Source organism: Acipenser ruthenus, chromosome 23 (genome assembly GCF_902713425.1).
Source record: "Acipenser ruthenus chromosome 23, fAciRut3.2 maternal haplotype, whole genome shotgun sequence".
NCBI lineage: Eukaryota > Metazoa > Chordata > Actinopteri > Acipenseriformes > Acipenseridae > Acipenser > Acipenser ruthenus.
The window spans coordinates 17,960,026-17,981,519 of NC_081211.1; the positions used below are offsets into that span (position 1 = coordinate 17,960,026).

The following is a 21,494-nucleotide window of genomic DNA, read 5'->3' on the forward strand; positions in this document are numbered from 1 at the left end:
TCTGAGCACTGCCAATGAGAGGAGGTGAAAACCTCATATGCGTGTAACTGCCCATACAGCTTCTGAGCACTGCCAATGAGAAGAGGTTAAAACCTCATATGTGTGTAACTGCCCATACAGCTTCTGAGCACTGCCAATGAGAGGAGGTGAAAACCTCATATGCCAACAAGCCTGGCTCTTTGGCAGAGTGACACAGGTTCTTCTGAAGTACAGCTGCAGGGTTTAAATCTTCTACTGCATGTGTGGCAAAGGCATCTTGCCATAGTAACAGTTCAGCAATCTGAGGCAAAGGAGGGTATTTATCTCAGAACAGAGAGACATATGGGCTTCTGGAGAGCCCATTAAAGTCTAGTATTGCTAACCCTTTTTTAATGCTGCAAGACCGGAAGACACCCCACGCCTGTTATGAAAGTGTCAAGAGACAGCTAGGGTAGCATGTAGCTGAGTGGCTGTGGTTTAGCAGACCTACTTTAAGAATCTACTGGACTTCAGACCCAGCTTGTTTCAATTCTCAATGCTAGCAGACCCTGCATGTTATATTATTGAAATGTATTATATTTTTAAACTATAGCTAAAAGGCTCAGGTTGTAGCTAGACAAATCAGTACTTACGAATCACTATTTATTTTGACTGTGGTTGCCGTGTTATAAATAAATACTGAGTTTCCTGAAGACTGTAGGTACCTGACTGTAGTTTTTTGTCTAATTTTTTCAAAGGGGTCAAGAATCACCTCAGCATTCTTATTAAAACCCCTCTTAACTGCAGTCATGGGCTGGGTTCATTATAGATCTATGCACATACTGTTCAGATATGTAAGAAAAGGTACAGTAACATTTCATTTGTCTTAATCAATGATCCTAAAGCAACAGTCAAACGGTCGTAATAATTTCTTGAATCAGCAGAGGGCCCTGTTAGATCAAACTATTGAGCTTCCTGGGTATACAAAACACTAGTGCCATTTTCCAATAAAGCGACATCTCAGTTTTTTTTTTACCATAATTATAAATTCATAACAAGATTTTTAAAAAATCCCATAAAAATACAATTTCAAGTACAAATTGAATAAAATTCACACAGTAAAGTCTCTTTAAATATTTGCAAACAGGGATATACTTGGAGACGATTTGGTAGAAAATGAGAAAAAGGGAGAATGAAATCTTCAGAGGAGTAAAGTTCACCACATGCAGTTAGAGCACCAGTTACAGACACAGCTTCAGACAGTGGCAAGTATTTCACATTCAGGAGTAGTAACACGTAGTAATGGGCTTGCTGTTTTATTAATGGATAGTTTTAGGCCTGGTTACACACAACCAACCCCTACATTTATAGAAATAACAATAAAAAGTCACTGTTTCAGTGCATCAGCAGTGGAATCTATGAGTGAGTTGGAAGGAAAATGAAAACAATACAGCCACTTCAGACAGCCTGATTAGGTACTGTACCATAAGAATCTCATGTTCTATTATTATTTCAAAATTATAAAGACAGGCCAGATTCAAAGGAGGATGGAGTCAGAGCCTAGCTTTAAAAGTGTAAGCTATGACGTTGTGTTCTGGATATGATCTAGGAATTCAGGGTGAATTCCTCTAAACTATCGAGATATCTGATCAACAGATAATTGTAATGAGCAATCTGTCTTCAAGTGCAGTAGTACCCGAAATATTATTCATTTACTAGCAATGCAAAAGGGCGTTGTGCAGCATTTGTTCTTCATTTCACCTTACAAAACAGGATTCTGCAAAGGTGACTGGAAACACTGAACCACCTTGAATGTATTTGTTGGAAATTATCTTAGTTTTTTTTATATTTTCCTGGAAACTGTGGTGCAATTTAAACATTTTTAAAAAGGAATTCTTACTTTAAAAAAAATAAAAATACAAAGCATTGTTCCATTTCCTCATGCATTTCTGTTTTCTTTGCTCAAACCATATTTATATGTGCACATGGTACCCTGAAATTAGTAGAAGACACCAGGGGTGTTTTTGCAAAATGGGAAGATGAGGAAATAAAATAATGTTGAGTGCTTGGTGGTAAGCTGAGCTTGGTTTCAACATGATTTCTCTGACGTATGTTTTGAGAAGCTGCTGAAAGACACAAGCCAATGTAAGGTTATAAAAAGATCTGTGTCTTGTTTCTCTTTATCTAGGTTTAGTGGAAACGGTGAGTGGCTTTGGGGTGGTTGATAAGGAAAACCAACCATTCAAATAAAGAAAACTTTTAATAATAGTGTGATGTGCATGTTGGTCACATTCATTTAGTTCCTGTTTAGGAGAACTATACCTATTTTCATCAGCGATATTTAAAGCTTTGGTCTGAACTCTGCACTGGGTGTACAATGGCAAAACTTAAGGAATGCATTCCTTTTGGGCTCATCTTGGCTGTTCCTTTAATTGCTTATGGTAAGCATTTTTTTAATATTTACTTGATGTGTTTTGAAACAGACTAAAATAAGTTAAGTATGCAATTACATATGTGAGATCACGGTATTCCTATTTTATTCCTATTTTAAGCATTCAAAGATTTGCCTTTGTATTATTTAAATACAACAGTCTTCATCCAACAAATTAAAATCATATTTTTCAGAACTGTTTTTATAAGCAGTTGGGAAAGGTTTTACAAATAACAGTAATTTACTTAAAAGCAGGCTGAAATAAAAAAGTGAGGCAATGTCTCCAATCCAGTTAGTGTTTTAGGGGGATGTAAATGCAAGCAGTGCAAGTGTTGGTTTGATAAACACATCATCAGTAATCGATAAATAATTTAAAAAAACATAATTCGTAATTTAATGTCCAATTATTATGTATCCATACGAGTAATTACAGATGAACTAATGCAAAACAGTTGGGGGAGTGTGTTATGCTATGTAGGGTATGCTTTTATTCCTTGGTTGTTCGACCTTGAAGCTCACAGAAGGTTTGTTGTCTCTTCTATTGTACTGTTAGTTATCTTCAGGTGTATTTATTTTAGCAGAAAGCTGTTCAAGTCAACATCAGTGCTCCGGATCTTTGGAAAGACAATCAAATACAGATCACTTCAGACAATGAACTTCACAGTTTAACAGTACTGTTATATGTTCAGTTGGGTTATTACCACTCACTGATAAGATTAAAAATGTTCTGTTGCCAGACATCAGCTTTTCTAGAAAAAAAAAAGAAATACATTGTTAGATCCATCGTGAAATGTTCATTCTGTCAGTAAAGTGCCTATACAGGTCTAAATATAAGTCACATATGCTGTGTTTTAGCTAGTTCTCTTGTGTTTTGTATGACAACAGAAACCACTGATGGAATATTTTGTTATTAAGTAGAGTTGGGTGTACATTGTGCTGAATAAGAATTGTGTTAAAAACAAATTGCTTTCACATTGTGTAACTGACACATTAAAACCAAGACTGCTGGCACATATATCTTTTAAATCCCTTCTTTCTTGATCAGTTGTGTCTTCTCGTTCCTTTTGTTTACAACGGCTGCCATTCTGTGCTGATATTCATTCAGACACCACCTGGTAACTTTCTAAAGATGGGGTTTAGTTTCTCAAAGAATTTTACTCCAGATCACATTAACATGGTTCTTAAAGAAAAAAAAAAAATGTAGTCAATAAAGTTACCAAAACAGAAATAAACAACACAGGTATTTCATTTAGGGGTTTGTAAGTCATCCGAAGTTATTTCATAATTGTTTAAGAATCCATTTGTGTTTTTGTTTTTTTTGGAAAAAAAAAAGTATAACAATTGGGAATTTTCTGTAATAATGTTATTTTAAAAAGTGCTGCTTACAGGGCTATGTGGGTTTGGCACATCACGTTATACCACAACAGAAACTCTTAACTTTACTTCTAATATCTTTTTTGTTTCAGTTACTGCAGAAAATATAAGTGTGCCTGTATATGGAGCCCTGGGGCACTCTGTGTATCTGCACTTCAATATGACCTTGAACAGCAGTGTTCATGTGAAATGGAAGCAGGGAGTCTCACCCATTGGTGCGTTTAAGGATAACAAAACAGCCTTCAATAATCCTTATATAAACAGGACTGAGATTTTTGCTAATGGAACCCTCAGACTGGACAGGACTCAGAAAAATGATTCAGGAGATTACTCTGTGGAAGTGTTTAATACTGATGGAACTAACATATTTAAAGGAAGCATGCAGGTTTATATTCAAGGTGAGTTGGCGCTTCTCAAGTTAAACATGTCTTAAACGAGTGCAGAGATAAATACCTTGATTTCTAATGTTTTAAGAGAAATTTAAACTATTATTTTAAACTGTGTAAAATAAATTGACATGTTATTTTAAAAAGTCAAATTGTCATTTAATTACTTATTTTTCAGGTATGTATATGATAGGACAAGTACCAGCAGAAATAATAACAAATGGTTACAAGTTTTATAAAACAAAGTCCTTTAACGTGGTTTTTATCTTGGAAACATATTTATAATAACTGCTGATCTTCTGCCTCAACTGAACCTGCAGGTTTCACACTGCTTTTCATGTGCAATTTCCAAAGGATATACAGTAGGCACCCATGCAGCCCTAACTAAAAACAGCATATCATTAAAAAAATACTTCTTTATACTAAATTATGATGAACAATGATCATATCTACACACTGTACCACGCTAAATGGCATTGTCCCTTGAAGAAAGTATAAATGTTCAGCAATTAGAGTTACGGTCAGAAGACTGCGAGCATGGAGATAGAGCCTGGATTTAAACTCTAGCTAACAATCGGTACATTTACTATTTAGAAATCTTGTCATAAACTCCTTTGAGATTTGAGAAACCTGATTTGTTGTATTCTGATCTCACTCACTCAACCTGATATTACTTCAGCAGTGAAAATATTTAGAGGCAATTCATAGTTTTCATGCTTTATTTTACTGTTCAAATCTTTTTATTCCTTTCTGGAATTTTTCCTTTTCACTTCCTTCAACATTTATCAAAAAGTACAGGGTTGATATAGCATCGTCTATTGTTTTAACATGAAGTGCTATATAGTAGATATCTAGAAAAAAGATAGATTCAAAAGTAGATAATTTTTTTCCTGAAGTGTTTAAATATAAACAAGAGCTGCTATTGGAATTATATTGTATACTACATGGATCTTAACTTCATTAATACTGTATGTAGCCTGGTTACATCAAGGATAATAAGGGTGGTTAAAACAAAGGTAAAAGGTGACAATCGAGAATGCAAAACCTTTTGCAATAAACAGTTTAAATGTGGCACCCTACACCACTGATGCCAAATGCATTTTCCCTGTGTTGTGTTGGAAGTGGGTTTGGGGTGTTTTAACATGATGTAAATCCTAACTGAAAAGCCCCTCTTTTTCAGAGGCTGTCTCCCAACCTGAGGTACACTCGACCTGTCTGTCCCAAGGGGAGGTGCTGCTGGTCTGCACAGTGTATAAAGGGGATAATGTTTCATTTAACTGGAGTTTAGATGGAGTGCCGCTGAATCCCAGCCTTGCTTACTTTAGTGATGAAGAATATGTTGTAATATTGAAGAAGCATGTCTCAGGTAATCTTGTCTGCATTGCTACAAACCAAGTCAGCACAAACCAGAGCGACTCTGTGATACCAAACTGCTCAGGTAGGAAAAATAAACATGTTATTTGTCTTGCCTTGCTTTATATAGAGCTGCCTTGTTGTTTCTATATCAGACACATCAACAATTATTAAGAAATTAAAAACAGTGTATAGGTAGTAGACATTTTAGGACCTTGTTATTTTTTAAGAATCAAACACAGTGTGCCTACTTTTGAGATACAAAACCATTAAAAGAAATGTATACATAAACAGATAATGCTTCATTAACTGCAGTTTAGATGGAGTGCTGCTATATACCAACCTTGCTTATTTCAGTGATAAAGAACACATTGTAATAATGAAGAAAATGTCACTGGAGTTCTTCTCTGCATTGCTAAAAACCAAATCAATGAAGAGCAGAGTGACTGACTCTGTGAAGTCAAACTGCTCAGGTAAGAAATGATTTAATGTTTAAATCTGCCTCTCCTTGTATCCAGTACAAAGTCACATACTGAAGTCACAGGGGACTGGGTATACTCTTCTTTCATGGTATCTTTCTCATGTTATTCTGAAAATGTATAGTTACATCTGAATTGATCTGCATTAGCCTGCCTTGTGTGTGTATTCATACAATGGTCTTTCCTCCTTGTATTTAAATTTAATTTAGAATTTGCTTTTCATACTGTAGAGCAGACAGTTTAGCAGAAATGAACTTATTCACCACACTTTATCAGCAGTTTCATTTTTAATAGTGTGTCCACTTCTTTATTTTATGTTTCAACATAATCTTCTGCTGAACACTAATATTTGTATGGTAGGGGAATGCTCTTCCTAGGACGTTGGATTGAATAGTGCTATAAAATAAGAAAATAACTCTGGTCATAACACAGTTCTGTATTTTTTAAATCAAACTGAAAGGTATCATTTAAAACAATCTGCTGACTCAAGATGGTATGTTAGGATTGCATACTGTAATGAAGCATTGAAGGGATTAGATCACTACAACCAGTTAGGTGTGTCTCATGTTAATTTGCCATGAGGGTTCATCACCATTTTACTTGATTTATGAAGTCTGCTAATTATTCTGTACTGGTGCTGCCTGTTGAAATGATCTATACTGATATCTAACATATTTATTAGATTGTTACGCTTCTGATATATTTTTATTTAAATCACATAAACTGTGAACTATATAAAGCCCACCAGGTTCTTAGTATGTACAGGCAGTACTTCTAGGCTACATGATCTTTCACCAAATAAGGTTTGTACGTTAAATAAGATCTCTGACTTATCAGTTCAAAAATGCAGTTACTCTCACACTTTGGGTTTCCCCTTCCAGTAAAGAGAGGTCGACACTTGATATAGAGACCTATTATGATACACAACAATAGCACCACACCACCACATGAAAGGGCATTTTTTTCTATATTTATTTTTACTTTTTCAGAGTAGCATATGCATTTTTGGTGTCTTTACCAGCAATTTCAAATAGGTTAAAAAATATCAAACTAACAAGTAATAATAAACAACAGTGTTCCCAAAACAGAAAGCCTGCACGGACACCTCCAACTCCATTCTTCAGCAGAACCTGCACGGAGAACAGCTTATCACTAACTTGAATCTATTTCTCTTTACCAGGTTCTGAACCCAAGATGAATCTGACATCCACACCCAATCTAGTAACCCACTTCCATTGCACCCTGAAGAATGGGACGGTTATCATATTATCTGGGGATAAAGCAGGAGGGGCTTTTCAGTTCTTAATCAATAAGAGCATAATAATAACAAACTATACACATGGGATTGCATTTTGCAGTCTACAAACCTGCTCTTCAAATTGCTCTGGTAATTTAACCACAGAGCCTGGTGATGCCAGTAATGCAGAGGATGCCGGTACTTTATTTCTTTATTTATTCATTTCAGTTAATATTGATTAGGTCGCAATTACTGTATGGATTAGTCATTTACAGATGTGTTGGAAGTCTAATGACTGTCTAAATATCTTACAGATAATGTTTAAGATTTACATTTTCAAATGTATTTAAATATTCAGTTCAATGCAATTATATGGAAATGAAGGCACACAGCAAATGTACTGTTCTAAAGGTTCACAGATGTTTGTGACATTTCATATCACATACGTTTCTTTAGGTCACATCACAGACACTATTTTAGACATCAGTTTTAAACATTCATGAAGATCACAGGAGATTTCAAACAGCAACTACCACATAAGTCTGTATAACTGTATAAGTCGCACCGGTGTATGTTCACTCTTATCAATACTGTCTGTTGGTGGGTTTGCAGAGGTACGTTTAACGTGACATGACTCTAGTACCTTATCTAAAACACCATAATATACTAGAATAACTCTACTGCACACGTTACAAAACATGCACAACTCATGAAAACCTCTGCATGCCATTTTTAATAAATTACTATAGTATATAATCAGGTGGAGTTATATTTAATATTTATATTTCATATTTCCTAGTGCCTTGACATATGTTTGTGGTGAAGCTATTTTGTGATCATCATTCCTCTCCTGTATGTGTCTTTTATGACCTGACCTGTACAGACCTTTTTCTTTCTCCGTCTTACTCACTTTAAATGTACTTCTGCAAACCCACACCACCATACAGTATTGATAACTGACAATTTGGTAAATACTTAGCACAGACACAATGTCTACCAGTTAGGACAGAAAGGCTTAATGAGTGTATTAACATATTGAAAAACATTATAAGCATACGCATTCCATTTTTTTATTTATTTACAGATATTCTTAAATATGTCCTTGGTGGAAGTGCTCTTCTTGTGATCGTCATGCTTTCATTTACACTCTTGTGCATGTGTAAGAATAAAAAAAGGAAGGGTGAGGTTTTTTTTTTTTTATTTTGCACAACAACGCATCCTGATTTGAAGGTTTCTTGCCATGTTGCAAAAAAGTGCTAGACAACACCCACATGTGTCTTTTGAGGCCTGTTGTGTCTCAGATATAGATAGAATCAAATCTTCCAGGCTTAAGCATTAAAAAAAAAAAAGATTCTTAGTTTTTCTTTAAAAGAGAGAAACACGAGATAATAGTTTCTTCTTGTTTGTTATAAAGAGAATGCCCATTCGGTGATTACACAAAACAGGAGTGATGAACAGCAAGCTTCCCTATCCACAATGATACCAGAGACTGCAAGCACAGCAATCCAAGGCAAGTATCTCTACAGGTCACTTTTTCACTTGTATACATGTGTATGTTAATCTAAATGAGTGGACGGGTGGTGAGGATTTGAAAACATATAAACTAACAATGTATTGCTTGAACAATACGCCTAGATGCTTTTCTTTTGATCATTTTGTGTTATCGTTGGAGGATACAATCAACAAAAACATTACCCAAACAATACACTCTTAAAGACTCCACTGTTTTTACAAACTATCATTCCTTTGTGAAATTCTATGAGCTCTTATTTAAATCACTCATCTCATACAGTTCTTATACACTCATCATAAAAACTTTTTTCTTTTTTCAGTATTTGCAGTGGTCAGCGAAGTTAGATCAGATTTTACCAGTGCGTCCAGAGGTTGTTTTTTTTTTTTTTACAAAATGGTTCACTGGAAGTTATTTGCTTTTATATCTATGTTTTTTTTTTTAACAGATGACCAACTTTATACTCAGGTTATTAAAAAAGGTGGAAAAAAGAAATCCAAATGCAAGCCTAAAGAGGACAGTGAGCTGGTTTATGCCCAGGTTGTTATAAAAGAGAAGAAGAAGAAACCTATTCATGACGAATCTGTGGATTATGATGAAGTTAAGGAGAAAGACAAGAATAATCAACAACAGGATGACAGCGTGGTTTATGCTGCTATTAACAAACAAAGAAATATATAATTGAAGGCATTGTTTGGTACTGTATTTATATATATACATATATATATATATATATATATATATATATATATATATATATATATATATATATATATATATACAGTATATAAATGAACCGTATTGCGCTACAGGTGTTCTCCAGCAAAAGCATTATTCAGAAAGTCTATATCATTATCCTCAATTAGGTGCTGCCAAGCGGAATAAACATACATCCAATTTCTTGCACGTGCAAAGAACAAATTTATAGCACACACAAAATATTAATATATAATAATTTCTTTATCATATTTATTTTTTAAAAAGGCATAGCATTCTTCCGGTTTTGGCACAAATGTGCATTCATCAGAATAGCACATCAAACTGGATTACATCCCTTTCCTATAGCAGAGTTCTTCCCTGTATGTATTTTAGCACTTTAGAATTTTAGTGGTTTAATTATGAAATTGTATTAATGACCAGAAGCTGATCATTTGTGATTAATTATGGATGATTGATAAATGTTTGTATATCACATTAATTAAGTTAATGTGATAGTTGCGGTTTGAAAAACTGTTTCTGACTTGTTAATTGGAACTAATATAGAACTCCTGAGTGAATTTGATCAACTATCCTAATGAAGGCACACATGTGCCGAAACCATTGTTAACCATTTGTTAAGTCTGTTTTAAGTTGCTTGGCTTTAAGTTTAGGAGCCTCTATTCAGTTCTAGTTGACATAAGCATTAGCCCTGCTAATTTTTTTTTGCTTTTTACATGTAAAGTTTTTCATCTAAAATATGCTAAGCAATTGCATTAGGTGTACTAATAAAGGTTTTTTATTTTAATTTTTTTTAATTTTAAGTAGATGTGTTTCCTTATGTGTGTTGTATACCTTTCTTGTATTTTCTGAGGTTGATTGCTGTAAAATATTACTCCATTGCAGTCACACATCGTAATTTAAACTCGGTTTTATTAAGCATGGTTGACTATGACATCTCAATAGATTTATTCTTCTGAACAAGATCTGAACAGGACCCCACATGGCCAAATGTTCTTTTGAAAGTGATCACACTTATTTGTTGTAGGTTGTACATGGTTACAACCTTTGTTTTTAATAATAGTATTAAGATAATTGAGACAGTATAATGACAAGACCTCTCAGACTCTGAAACGGTTAAAAATCACCCCAAATCCTGACTAAGTGGGGTTGGGGGGGTTGAATCTTTTTCCCACCGAAATGGGGGGTGGCCTGTATGTACCGAATCTATCCCCTTTCCCTGCTTTTTTCTAAAGATTTGCAGATTTTCTATCTTCTTAGGACATCTCAGGGATTGTTCCCAAAAGTAAAACTACAATATATGTGAATATAAAGAGTACTGTGAATACAGTTCTCTGTTAAATGCAATTTCAAAAAGCTTTGATGGAACTTTCTGGTTCATTTTTACACTTCCTGTTACTGTAACGGGTTACATTTCTATTTATACCCAATTAAAATAGTGACTTTAACAGCTAGGCCACTAGCAGTAAGGGATTACATTGCCCGTTGTTTACTACTGTAGTAATATTCTGTACTGGAAAGTTACAGAACTTAATATATATTTTTAATGTATTTATGGAAAGGATCAGATCTCTGTATAGTATTACCTTATTTGATCACAGTCTACAGTATGGCACAAGTTCCTGTATTATTGGAACAGTCCCAGTTTCCTACCAAACGCATCCAGTTTTAAACAGTATCCTTCCACTACCAAAAAACATAAACAAAAAACTGCCAAATACTGTGTGGCTTATTAATAATATATTTTGAGGTTAATTTAATAAAAATGTTTGTATTAAATTGACAATGACTAAATTGGAAAATCATAAAAGGTGGTATCTGACTAAGCACTTGTAACGAAACGGCAAAGTAATTAGACTAGTCTATAATGCATGCTCACATATTGTATACTTTCCATAAAGGGGAGCTACGATACATTTGCACTTTGGCCATTTGCAAATCTTTGCAAACACTTTTGTTTTTAACTTGGCCCTTGTTTTGACCTATAATAAATATGCTGATGGCAACAATAAGCCTAAGTATGCCTTAAATAATAATAATAATAATAATAATAATAATAATAATAATAATAATAATAATAATAATAATAATAATAATATAATTAGCCACAGCCTTTCTTAATCATTAGCATACACTGATTCTCAGACTTTATTTTCTTTATTAGAACCTCAACTGAAAATATAAACTTAATTTGAATCACATAGGAATTTAGGTTGTATCAGGTGGAAATCCTATAATACCTACTGCACAGATAACTAGGGAATGACCTCTGCCCTAAAATAGTGCTTTAGTAACCTGTATAAATGTATATTACCACATGCTTTGTCTACCACATGTTTTATTTAAAATCTTTCACATACACCTCTAGGTGGCAATGGTGGATTATAACTAGGGCTACTAATTATCGGTTACAAAAAAAAAATGAAATCGGTGCTTATCCAATAAACACCGGAAAAACACTGGAAATGGTTGCTCAATTCATTGATTTGACCCCTTTCCCTGTGAAAAAATAAAATAAAATACAGTATATTGCATTGATTTGTTCTGAATACTTTAAACCCACCTCATCTACTGAGTGGCAGCACATTCCTACATTTTTATTGGAGGATTGTAACATGAGTGTGAGGTTCAAAATTAGATCACAATTACTGGAGCGGAGAATTGTTCTTTCTCACAAGATTTAAAGCAATATTACAGTTCCATGGGGAGTATTTACATGCTCGTGAAACTTAAAAAAGTGCTCAAGAATTTTGGAAAGTAGCCGAAAACAATAATTTCATACAGCATATAAAAAGCGAAAGAGTTGTCATTAAAAGTATCTCACCAGTGTGGTGAAGCAATTTAAAATGCAAATAGAATGTTAGGCTATATTGCAAAAAGCATGGTATACAAGTCTAGAGAGGTTATGCTAAGATTATACAATGCCCTAGTTAGACCCCACCTAGAATACTATGTGCAGTTTTGGACACTTCACTACAAAAAGACACTCGAGAAGGTACAGAGAAGGGCAACTAGGCTGATCCCATGACTTCATGACATGAGCTATGAGGATAGGTTAATATAATTAAATATATTCAGCCTAGAAAAAAGAAGGGAAAGAGGGGTCTTGATTGAAGTCTATAAAATCATAACCAGTACAGATAAAGTTAACCTAAGACACTACTTAGCTTAATTTAGCACAGAGAGTAGAACAAGAAGGTATACATGGAAGCTCAGTAAAAGTAAGTTTAGAACAGAAGGTAGGAAGCACTTTTTTACACAGAGAGTTATAAATGCATGGAATAGCCCACCAGGTCACAAAGGATCTAAAACACTGGAAACATAAAAAATACTAGATTCTGTGCTTTTAAATTAGATTCCCCCCCCCCCCCCCCCCCCAGAAGGGGAGAATGGGGTTCTAACAAGGGACAGGCCTTGATGGGCTAAATGGCTTTTCTTGTTCCCAAACTTTTCTTATGTTCTTAAGTGCTCAAAGTGCAATCTATGTCTTCTCACCAGAAAGCAATTGCTTTCTAGAGTTCTTCACCAATTAAAATAACAAATATAGGGATGGCTCAGACTGATTTACCACCCAAGAGATACAGTATAACTTAGCAAACATTTACAAGCTAATTATTCATTTTCCGTTTTTTGGTAGTTCATTTGTTTCTTATAAATTATTGAACATGAAGGCCTATACATGTACTGTTAATATACACTTTCTAGTTTGGTTTTTGCTATGTAACAAAGCACTGAACCTAACTGTGTGTGCTTTGTTTTTACTGCCTTAACAGTGTGGTGTTTTCTCGGGGCAACACAATGTATTAATGACAAGGGGATGAACATTTAAAAAACAAACTAAAAAGAATGCCTTAAATAAGAAGAAAACAAGGACAAAAAGTATAGAGATAATAGATCTCAAGGGTTCTGTGGTTGGATACCCTGCAGGTTGCTCATATATAATATACGTTTCTATATGTTATTTTAGAATATGTCTTCTTTATGCGGGCAGCTCCAATGCATTTGCACAGAACTCCATTCACAAAAATTCGATTTCAGTCTGAAGCAACACATCCCCAGACACGTGCCTTATAGGGAACTTGACAGATAATTCAACACAAATTACTACATTTCTTCAAGAGATGTGCAAATTGTATTTAATAATTACTTATATTTATTATCTACAAAAAGTCTTATTAGGAATTTCTTAAAACAGGAAATGTATATGTCTTGCTTACAGTAGTTATAGCTTAGGTGACTATAAAAGTGAAACATACTGAACAGCCTCTGAGAGCAGGCTGGTAATCAGTTGAGCATTGACTATATTCAAGTTTTAGGTCCATGAAGGAAAAGAACCCATTCAAACAGTATGCTATCTGCACTCCTTATTGTATGTGAAGTGATCAGTTTGAAATGCAGTGAAGGGGAAGTGATGTGCTGTTTTTTGCTGGGTTCCCTTTACTGTATGACTGGTGTGGTAGGAATAGACACTGTGCACCACCACGGTAACATCCTGAACTTCTGAAGCATTTAACCACCTGGGTTCCAGAGCATAGCAGAACCTAGATCACTGACGATATAATAGTATTTTGATTAGCTGACAATCTTTTACTAATGCTCATCCTCCCCATCACAATTTATAACAGATAACATACAAAAATAATAAAAAACAAACAAACGTACAAACAAACAAACAAAACAATGCTCCATGTTGACCAGCTTTATGGTGCGGTTCTCAGGTATATGCTGATCAATTGGAGAAATTACTACAAATGGGGCTATAAATGGCATATTGTTACAATATGTGTTTTTAACAATGTGTTATACTAAGAATATTATATAGTACATGTATATGTACAGTCATCTTAAATCCTGTGTACTTCATAACCATTTACGTGTTAGAACTTTATCTTTAACAGTTTTAAAAAGCACCATCTTTTCCAATACATTATATAAACCTTTTCAAAGCTTTTAAGTTTTCTCATGTTTAGTTCAAATGTATAATTACCTGTTTATCTTTACAAGACTTTTGCAATGTCTTTAATATTACTGAACGTTCCATTTGTGACCACTTCCTCAGCCACAATTACCAAGCAGAGTTACTGTCAGAGTGACTGATTGCTCTGATCCTTAAGAAGGCAGTTTAAAGCTTTTGTTGCTTGTAAGATCTTTTACTTCTACAGGACCTAATAATGATCTGCTCTAATCAAAGATTTTCACAATGGATCGTTTTTTGTTTTCTGTTCACACAAGGTAAATATTTTTTTGTTCCTGAACTTAAAAAATTATATATATATATATATATTAGGGCTGGCCTTACCCCTCTGTGGCCATGTGGTGGACAAATGGGGCCCCCCTTTCAGCCATGGTATGAATAGATAAACAATGGGTTAAAGGGGTTGGTAGCTGGACAGTCTTGCAGTTTATTATAGTCTTTGCTGGTTATTAAGCAGTAGCAAAGCAGTCTAAAAATGCCACTGCGTTAAATATATACAAAAAAGGAGATTTTGTCTAAAAATGCTGCTATAAATTCAGTAACTCACATCATCAGAATGTACTTGCTTTTATGCCGCAAATTGATGACGTGGTCCTAGTTTTTGAGCTTCAGCTCTACTTTTCCCTTTTGAGATCCAGAGAGGTATGTACACCCTTTGTCCCTCTCTCTGACACTGCCTGAACTCATATTGTATATATTTTTTGTTTGTTTGTTATCAAGATGACTATTTTTTTTGTTGCTGATATCTTGCACTAATATCCTGTTCATTTGTATTTCCTATGTGTCCTTGTCTGCTGTTCTCTATTTGTTTTTATTTATTTAATTAGCTCTTGAAATCATTAAGCTATTCCTCACTGTTTGTCTTGCCTACAGATTTGTTTCTCTGTCTTCCTCAATCAGTGTGAAGTTTTGGAGGGTTCAGCACAAAAATGCTTCATGTATTCATGCTTGCTTACTAAAAAAGTAAATTGAGAAAAAATGCTTATTGAAACCAACCAGTAAAGGCAAAATTGAAATAATGCTGATCTTGCATGCAATTGATCTTGCATGTAGAGGAATTGAGTAAGCTTGTATTTATTATTTATTATTATTATCATTATTTAAACTTGAAATGTATTCAATTGTCATGTCCCTGACAAAGCACATGTGGTTCAATTGCAGATCCCTCTAGTTAAAACAGACTTTCTTATAAAGAATTCACCTCAGACACTCAGAAAAGGATTTTGCATTGGCCCCTAATTGAACTAATAATTGTAATTGTTCTCAGCTCCTAAAAAGTTGCCAATTTCAAGTTACTTATAAAATTCTATAGTTAACTTGAAATCCCCAACTGTTTAAAAGCTGAAAACAATTAAAAAAAGGTCTAATTAAGCTAATGAATAGTTCAATTAAGGGTTCAGTTAAGTAATTAAGAACTCAGTTGGCATGAAAACCAGCAGACACAGGGGTCCCCCAGGACCAGGATTGGGAAACCCTGCTCTAGAGGAACACATCACAAAGGGTCCGGAGCAACAGGAGCCGGGCAGAATGACACATTAGGTTGAAGTCACACTCAGAGTGGAAGTGGAACTGAATGTATTATTGAAAACAGGACTTTAAAACAAGGAAAGACCAAAGCACCTGTCCTAAAATAGCTACAACTAGAGGACCCATCAAGTGTACTTTGAGACAACACTGTTGCTCAACAGTATAACATCCTCAACACTGTCTTGGATTTTATCCATTCAGTATATTATCATATACGCCATTAGGTGTTTGAATATAGACATATTACAAGTATATGGATAATATATATATTTTTTTTCAGTTGTTGGAGAAAACAGTAAAGAAAGTGTGATTCGGTGTCGGGTGAAACCTGTGTTCCTTCAACTAGCGAATGGGAATTGTACTAATTTGTTGTGGAAGAAGGACAGCCAAAACTTGGCGAAGTTTAAAAATGGAAGGTTTATGCCTTATTTTGGTTTTGAAAACAGAGCAGAGGTGTTTCCCAATGGGACCCTCAAGCTGGCCATGATTAATAACAATGACATTGGACATTACCTGCTGGAGGTGTTTAATAAGGAAGGGATAAATATACTCAGGGAAAGCATCCATCTGCACACACAAGGTGAGGTTTTATTATGCCCGTTCTTAAGTGACATGTTGTACTTACCTGTATTACGGTAAGTGTGTCATCTTGCAGGTTAGGTTATTCTATAACAGTGAATGAGAGCAGGAATCAACCAATGATGAAACATTGTACTGTATTCAGTGTAGTTTGCTTTGTCCCTTCATTGTACTCTCCCTGTTATTATTATTATTATTTATTTCTTAGCAGACGCCCTTATCCAGGGCGAATTACAGTCGTGAACAAAAATACATTTCAAGAATCACAGTACAAGTATTAATACAATTAAGAGCAAGATAAAATACAATCACTTCGGTTCTTGCAAGTACAAGTATATGACAAAATACGATTCAATAACGGAGCAGATAACAGTGTCAGTGACAGTTACATCAGGATATAATTAAATACAAAATACTACAGATTAAATGACACTTGACAGATTACAGTACTCTAAAGTATAGGGTTAAATGCAGTAAAATAGGGAGCAAATAAGAGCAAGTAAAGTGCATTTAAGGAAGAGTGATAAGTGTCCAGATGGAAAAGAGGATTTTCTAAAATAATCTAGCTCTCAACCAGCAACATTAACAATATAAGGAATAAATCCTTGTCTTGCATTACAAATGGTCTTTTTCTGAAACAGTCTCCCAGCCTGAGAAAAACTCTACCTGTGTGATGCCTGGAGAAGCAGCACTGGTCTGCGCAGTAGAGGAGGGGGACAGTGTATATTTCCATTGGAATGAAGTGCCAAGTAAAAACACAAACCATCAGGAAACTGTTCTTATAGATCTTATCTGCACTGTTGCTGTTGAGAAAAGGAGCCGCTCAGGTAAGAAACACTACATGTATGCTGTATGGAAGATCTAGAATTGATGTGCATTTAGCATCATTTTTAGAAACAAACTAGAAAAGATGGATATACATGTATTACATAGAATTGAAGTACTCCCTTGCTGTGTTGCTGCACATAGATAACATCAGAAAAACATGAAAATATAAATATGACAAAGTGAGAGCTGTCAAGATAAACTACAGTACAGTTAACATAAATAATTTGTACATTTTTTTACTGGTTTTTTTTGTGGTTACAGCAGGTCGAGTAGCAACAGTGGTATGTCTTGCTGGAACTTTCGTGATAATCATTTTCATACTTATATTAAAAGAACTAAAAACCATAAACCAAAATAAAGGTGAGAAGCAACTTTAATGTTTAATGTTTTTTTTTTTTCTTTCATTTTCCCCCTTGGTTGTAATATGTATACTAGGTTTGTTTTTTTTACAAACCATTGCTAGAAGGCTGCCACTGATAATACACAATACTTTTCCCTTAACATACGGAAAGACAATGCAGTTCATCCACTAATCATGATTGGTTGACTGCTGTTTGTTCTGTTATGGTACATGCCTGCTCTATAACCATGACTATACAATTGTATTGCCTCTGTAGATTACCTTTAGGACAAGCAGTCTGCCCAACACCAGAACAGCAATAATGCATTTCTGCAGTTCATTTCTAATCAGAAATATAGGGTCCATGAAGGTTGCATGTTTTTTAAATGAAGGCTTTAAAATGATAGTTTCAAGAGCAAATAACTTCAAATTATTATTATTATTATTATTATTATTATTATTATTATTATTATTATTATTATTATTATTATTATTAACTGTTCCCGTACCAATTGATCACCTTAGCAAACATTCTGAATAAGTCATTTTTTAAATATTGCACAAATACTGTTTTGGTCAGTCCGAGTTTAATATATGTGTTATTGGTTTAATAGGGCAATATGTGGTATGGAATAATACCAGAAGGGAAGAAATGAAGAGCCACACCGAGGAGCAGAGTCCCCCGTCCACCAAGGCCACAGAACTGGAAGGCAAGTAGCTCCAAGTCAGGAAGAGAGTTGTTTATTTCACAAGCCAGAGGAGGATCTGTATTAAAAGAGCCTGTGTGCTTCATCAAACTTTCTACAGATAAGCTTCCACAGTGAAAACAAACAAACCAGACTGATCTTAATAAAAGGTACAAAGTGCAAAATGGCACCTGGGAGTCAAGAGGTGAAGCTACAAAGGTTGCATTAGGTTTTTAAATTAGTTTGTATATGCAATCTTTTAAAGTATTAATTGTCATTACCCAGTTATCAATTAACTCTTTAATGAGGCTCTGTGGTCCAGTGGTTAAAGAAAAGGCTTGTAATCAGGAGGTCCCTGGTTCAAATCCCACCTCAATCACTGACTCATTGTGTGACCCTAAGCAAGTCACTTGTGCTTCGTCTTTCGGGTGAGATGTAGTTGTAAGTGACTCTGCAGCTGATGCATAGTTCACACACCCTTATCTCTGTAAGTTGCCTTGGATAAAGGCGTCTGCTAAATAAACAAATAATTTACTTTTCAGCTACAGTGCTGGTTAAAAGTAGTCTCAGATTTTCTTTATGTGCTTGTTTTGATTTTTTAAAATATGTTTAGTTTTTCTTTAAATTATTTTAAAGAGGAATATGTCAAAATGAATCTGAAGAAATGTGATTCCTCCTCAGACGTGATTTCTGAATTGGATGCAGACACACTAGACCTAGGCAAGTATCTCTCTTTGAAAATTGACTAATTGTAATGTCTTTGTAAGGTATATTCAGTGAAAGAAAGGGAAATAGATGTTTTTGTGAATGAGTTTAAGGCAATGGGAAATAACATTCTAAAAGTACAATTACCATAACAACAGCATTGCACAAAATGTATTATAGAATAGGTGAGGGCAACAGCTCCTAAAAGACAAATAGGCCATGAATTAAAAAAGCAGGTTATTCAAGGTGATATTGATGTATTGTTTAATAAGGATTTGTGATGTTATACAGTATACTATACACATGTTCTTGGGAAGCTGTGTAAGATGGTAAGATTATTTGAATTATTTGACATTTGTACACATGAACAATTTCCTTCACCTGAAGGGAGGTTTTTCATTCAAAGTTCAATCTGTTTTCATTATCTGTTAAAAATAACGCTATTATGCAGTATAAATAACTTAGATGTTATTCAGCTTGCAGCCATTCTCTTGTTCTGAGTTCAAAGTATAAGATCTCTAATGCTGTTTTGTTTCGCTGTTGTTTCAGAAAAAGAGTATGTCGATATGAGACAGACCAGGGCCATGGTGGCGCTGGATATATCGGACACATCAGAAAAAGAGTATGTCGATATGAGAGAGGCCAGTGCCATGGCGGCGCTGGATATATCGAACACATCAGAAAAAGAGTATGTCGATATGAGAGAGACCAGGGCCATGGCGGTGCTGGATATATCGAACACATCAGAAAAAGGCAAGTTGCTGTACCACTGAGGATTAGGTTACTTTGACAAGCGTCTGGTTTAACAGACCCTGATGAGCACAAATCTAGGACTGCCTTACTTAAATTATCATTAGGAAGTCCAGGGCAATGGAACATTTTCTGAAAATAATACAAAAATGTGAACAGTATAAAACTAGCATTGCTTAGAACAAGAATATACCTGCGTCCAGCAGCAACTAGATCGTGTCTTGCTAGTTTTATGCCATTAAAATGGTTTTATTCCTTTTAGAAAATGTGCTTTTGTACTTGTTGTTTAAGCACTTGTCCTGGAGCAAATGCAAATCTACGTAATGAGTTTGTTTGACGTTAAAAACAAAGTTTTAATTTGTACATGCTGTAAATTAATCAATATACAAAATTCTTGAGCTCCAGTATGAATTGTATGTTTATTTCTAAAATTTCAAGCAAAACAACTTTTTTTTTTTTTTTTCAACAGATGAGTACAATATTGTTTATGCCCAGATTAACACTGGACAAAACAAGTTGACAAGAAAACCAAATACAGATGAAAGTGTCTTTCACACTTCAAGAAAGATTTTGAAATGAAGATTAAACCTGTGTAGAAATTGAAAAGCTTTTCCTGCTGGGATCTCATTGCCTCTAAATAGGTAAACATACAGTAGCCAAAGTTAGCCTTGTTCATTTGTGAGTTAACAGCACATACTTAAGATTTTTAGACTAACAAAAAACAGGAGTTAATTTGTCTTGAGTGTTACAAAACTTATGTTGGCCAGATTAAATAAGAGTTTAAAAAAAAATGTTATGCACCCAAATCTTTATATAAACCAATTAATAGCATTCTTTAAAATCTAAATTAAAATGTGTTTATTTTTAGTTTTCATTAGTAAAATAAAGTTTTATATACACATGCTTCTTGTTTCCCTGTCGGCAAAACAGCAGGGTTGCAAATCTGCTATGTAAATCCAATGTTGTGGTCTGCCATCACAAAGCTTGATCTTTGATGTACACGTTGTGAAAGCTTGGCATGCAAGGGGCCCTGGAAATCAAGGATTGATTGATGCTGTCACTTTGTTACTTAAGTCATTTCACCCCAGTTGTTAGGCTGTTTTTTAAAAAAAAAAAAAACTGTGAATAAGAGCGTATTTATTTTTTTTAAAGAATAATGATAGTATTCGATGTATGACATGAATTGCATAACATAACATAACATAACAATGTGTATCTACTATATGTAAATAGCAAATTTATAGTGTGTTTAAATGTATCTGAATTGTCAAATTTGTGTTTTAAATGTTAAATCTACACGATTACCGTACAGAATTATTATTATTATTATTATTATTATTATTATTATTATTATTATTATTATTATTATTATTATTATTCAGCAGTCAATCAGCAATACTGTATTCCTATATGTTGATTTCAAATAGTGTACAGTATGAAATGTTCAGTGGAGAATTGTGTAATTGTCGAAAAGAATAAAATGTATAAAAAACATATGAATACGTGATCAAACACACCAATACCATAGGTTACTTGTGTGTCGAGTGTCTCCTATTGCAATCTTGTGCAGTTTGGGCAACAGGACCACAACAATGTCATAATTTAGGTGACATGTCCATTTATTGTTATATTAGACTACAATTTACATATTACATACTA

General features: G+C 34.4%; 2 protein-coding genes across 3 annotated transcripts; both read left to right on the forward strand.

Moving 5' to 3' along the window:
- Positions 1-2,125: 2,125 nt before the first annotated feature.
- On the forward strand, positions 2,126-10,214 carry LOC117412861 (uncharacterized). 2 transcript variants are annotated; one of them, XM_058996740.1, is made up of 8 exons: positions 2,126-2,399; positions 3,856-4,161; positions 5,330-5,587; positions 5,860-5,975; positions 7,162-7,416; positions 8,303-8,398; positions 8,633-8,728; positions 9,177-10,214. In XM_058996740.1, the coding sequence occupies exons 4-8, from the start codon at positions 5,882-5,884 to the stop codon at positions 9,407-9,409; spliced, it is 774 nt and encodes a 257-aa protein (XP_058852723.1). In that variant the 5' UTR covers positions 2,126-2,399; positions 3,856-4,161; positions 5,330-5,587; positions 5,860-5,881; the 3' UTR covers positions 9,410-10,214. The 2 variants fall into 2 exon arrangements, with proteins under 2 accessions (XP_058852723.1, XP_058852722.1); XM_058996739.1 differs by having other exon boundaries at positions 5,330-5,975.
- Positions 10,215-14,548: 4,334 nt separating this feature from the next.
- LOC117970026 (uncharacterized) lies at positions 14,549-18,666 on the forward strand. Its single transcript, XM_034917932.2, has 5 exons — positions 14,549-14,677; positions 16,228-16,527; positions 17,168-17,353; positions 17,616-17,714; positions 18,309-18,666. The coding sequence occupies exons 1-5, from the start codon at positions 14,617-14,619 to the stop codon at positions 18,410-18,412; spliced, it is 750 nt and encodes a 249-aa protein (XP_034773823.2). The 5' UTR covers positions 14,549-14,616; the 3' UTR covers positions 18,413-18,666.
- The last annotated feature ends 2,828 nt before the right edge of the window (positions 18,667-21,494 follow it).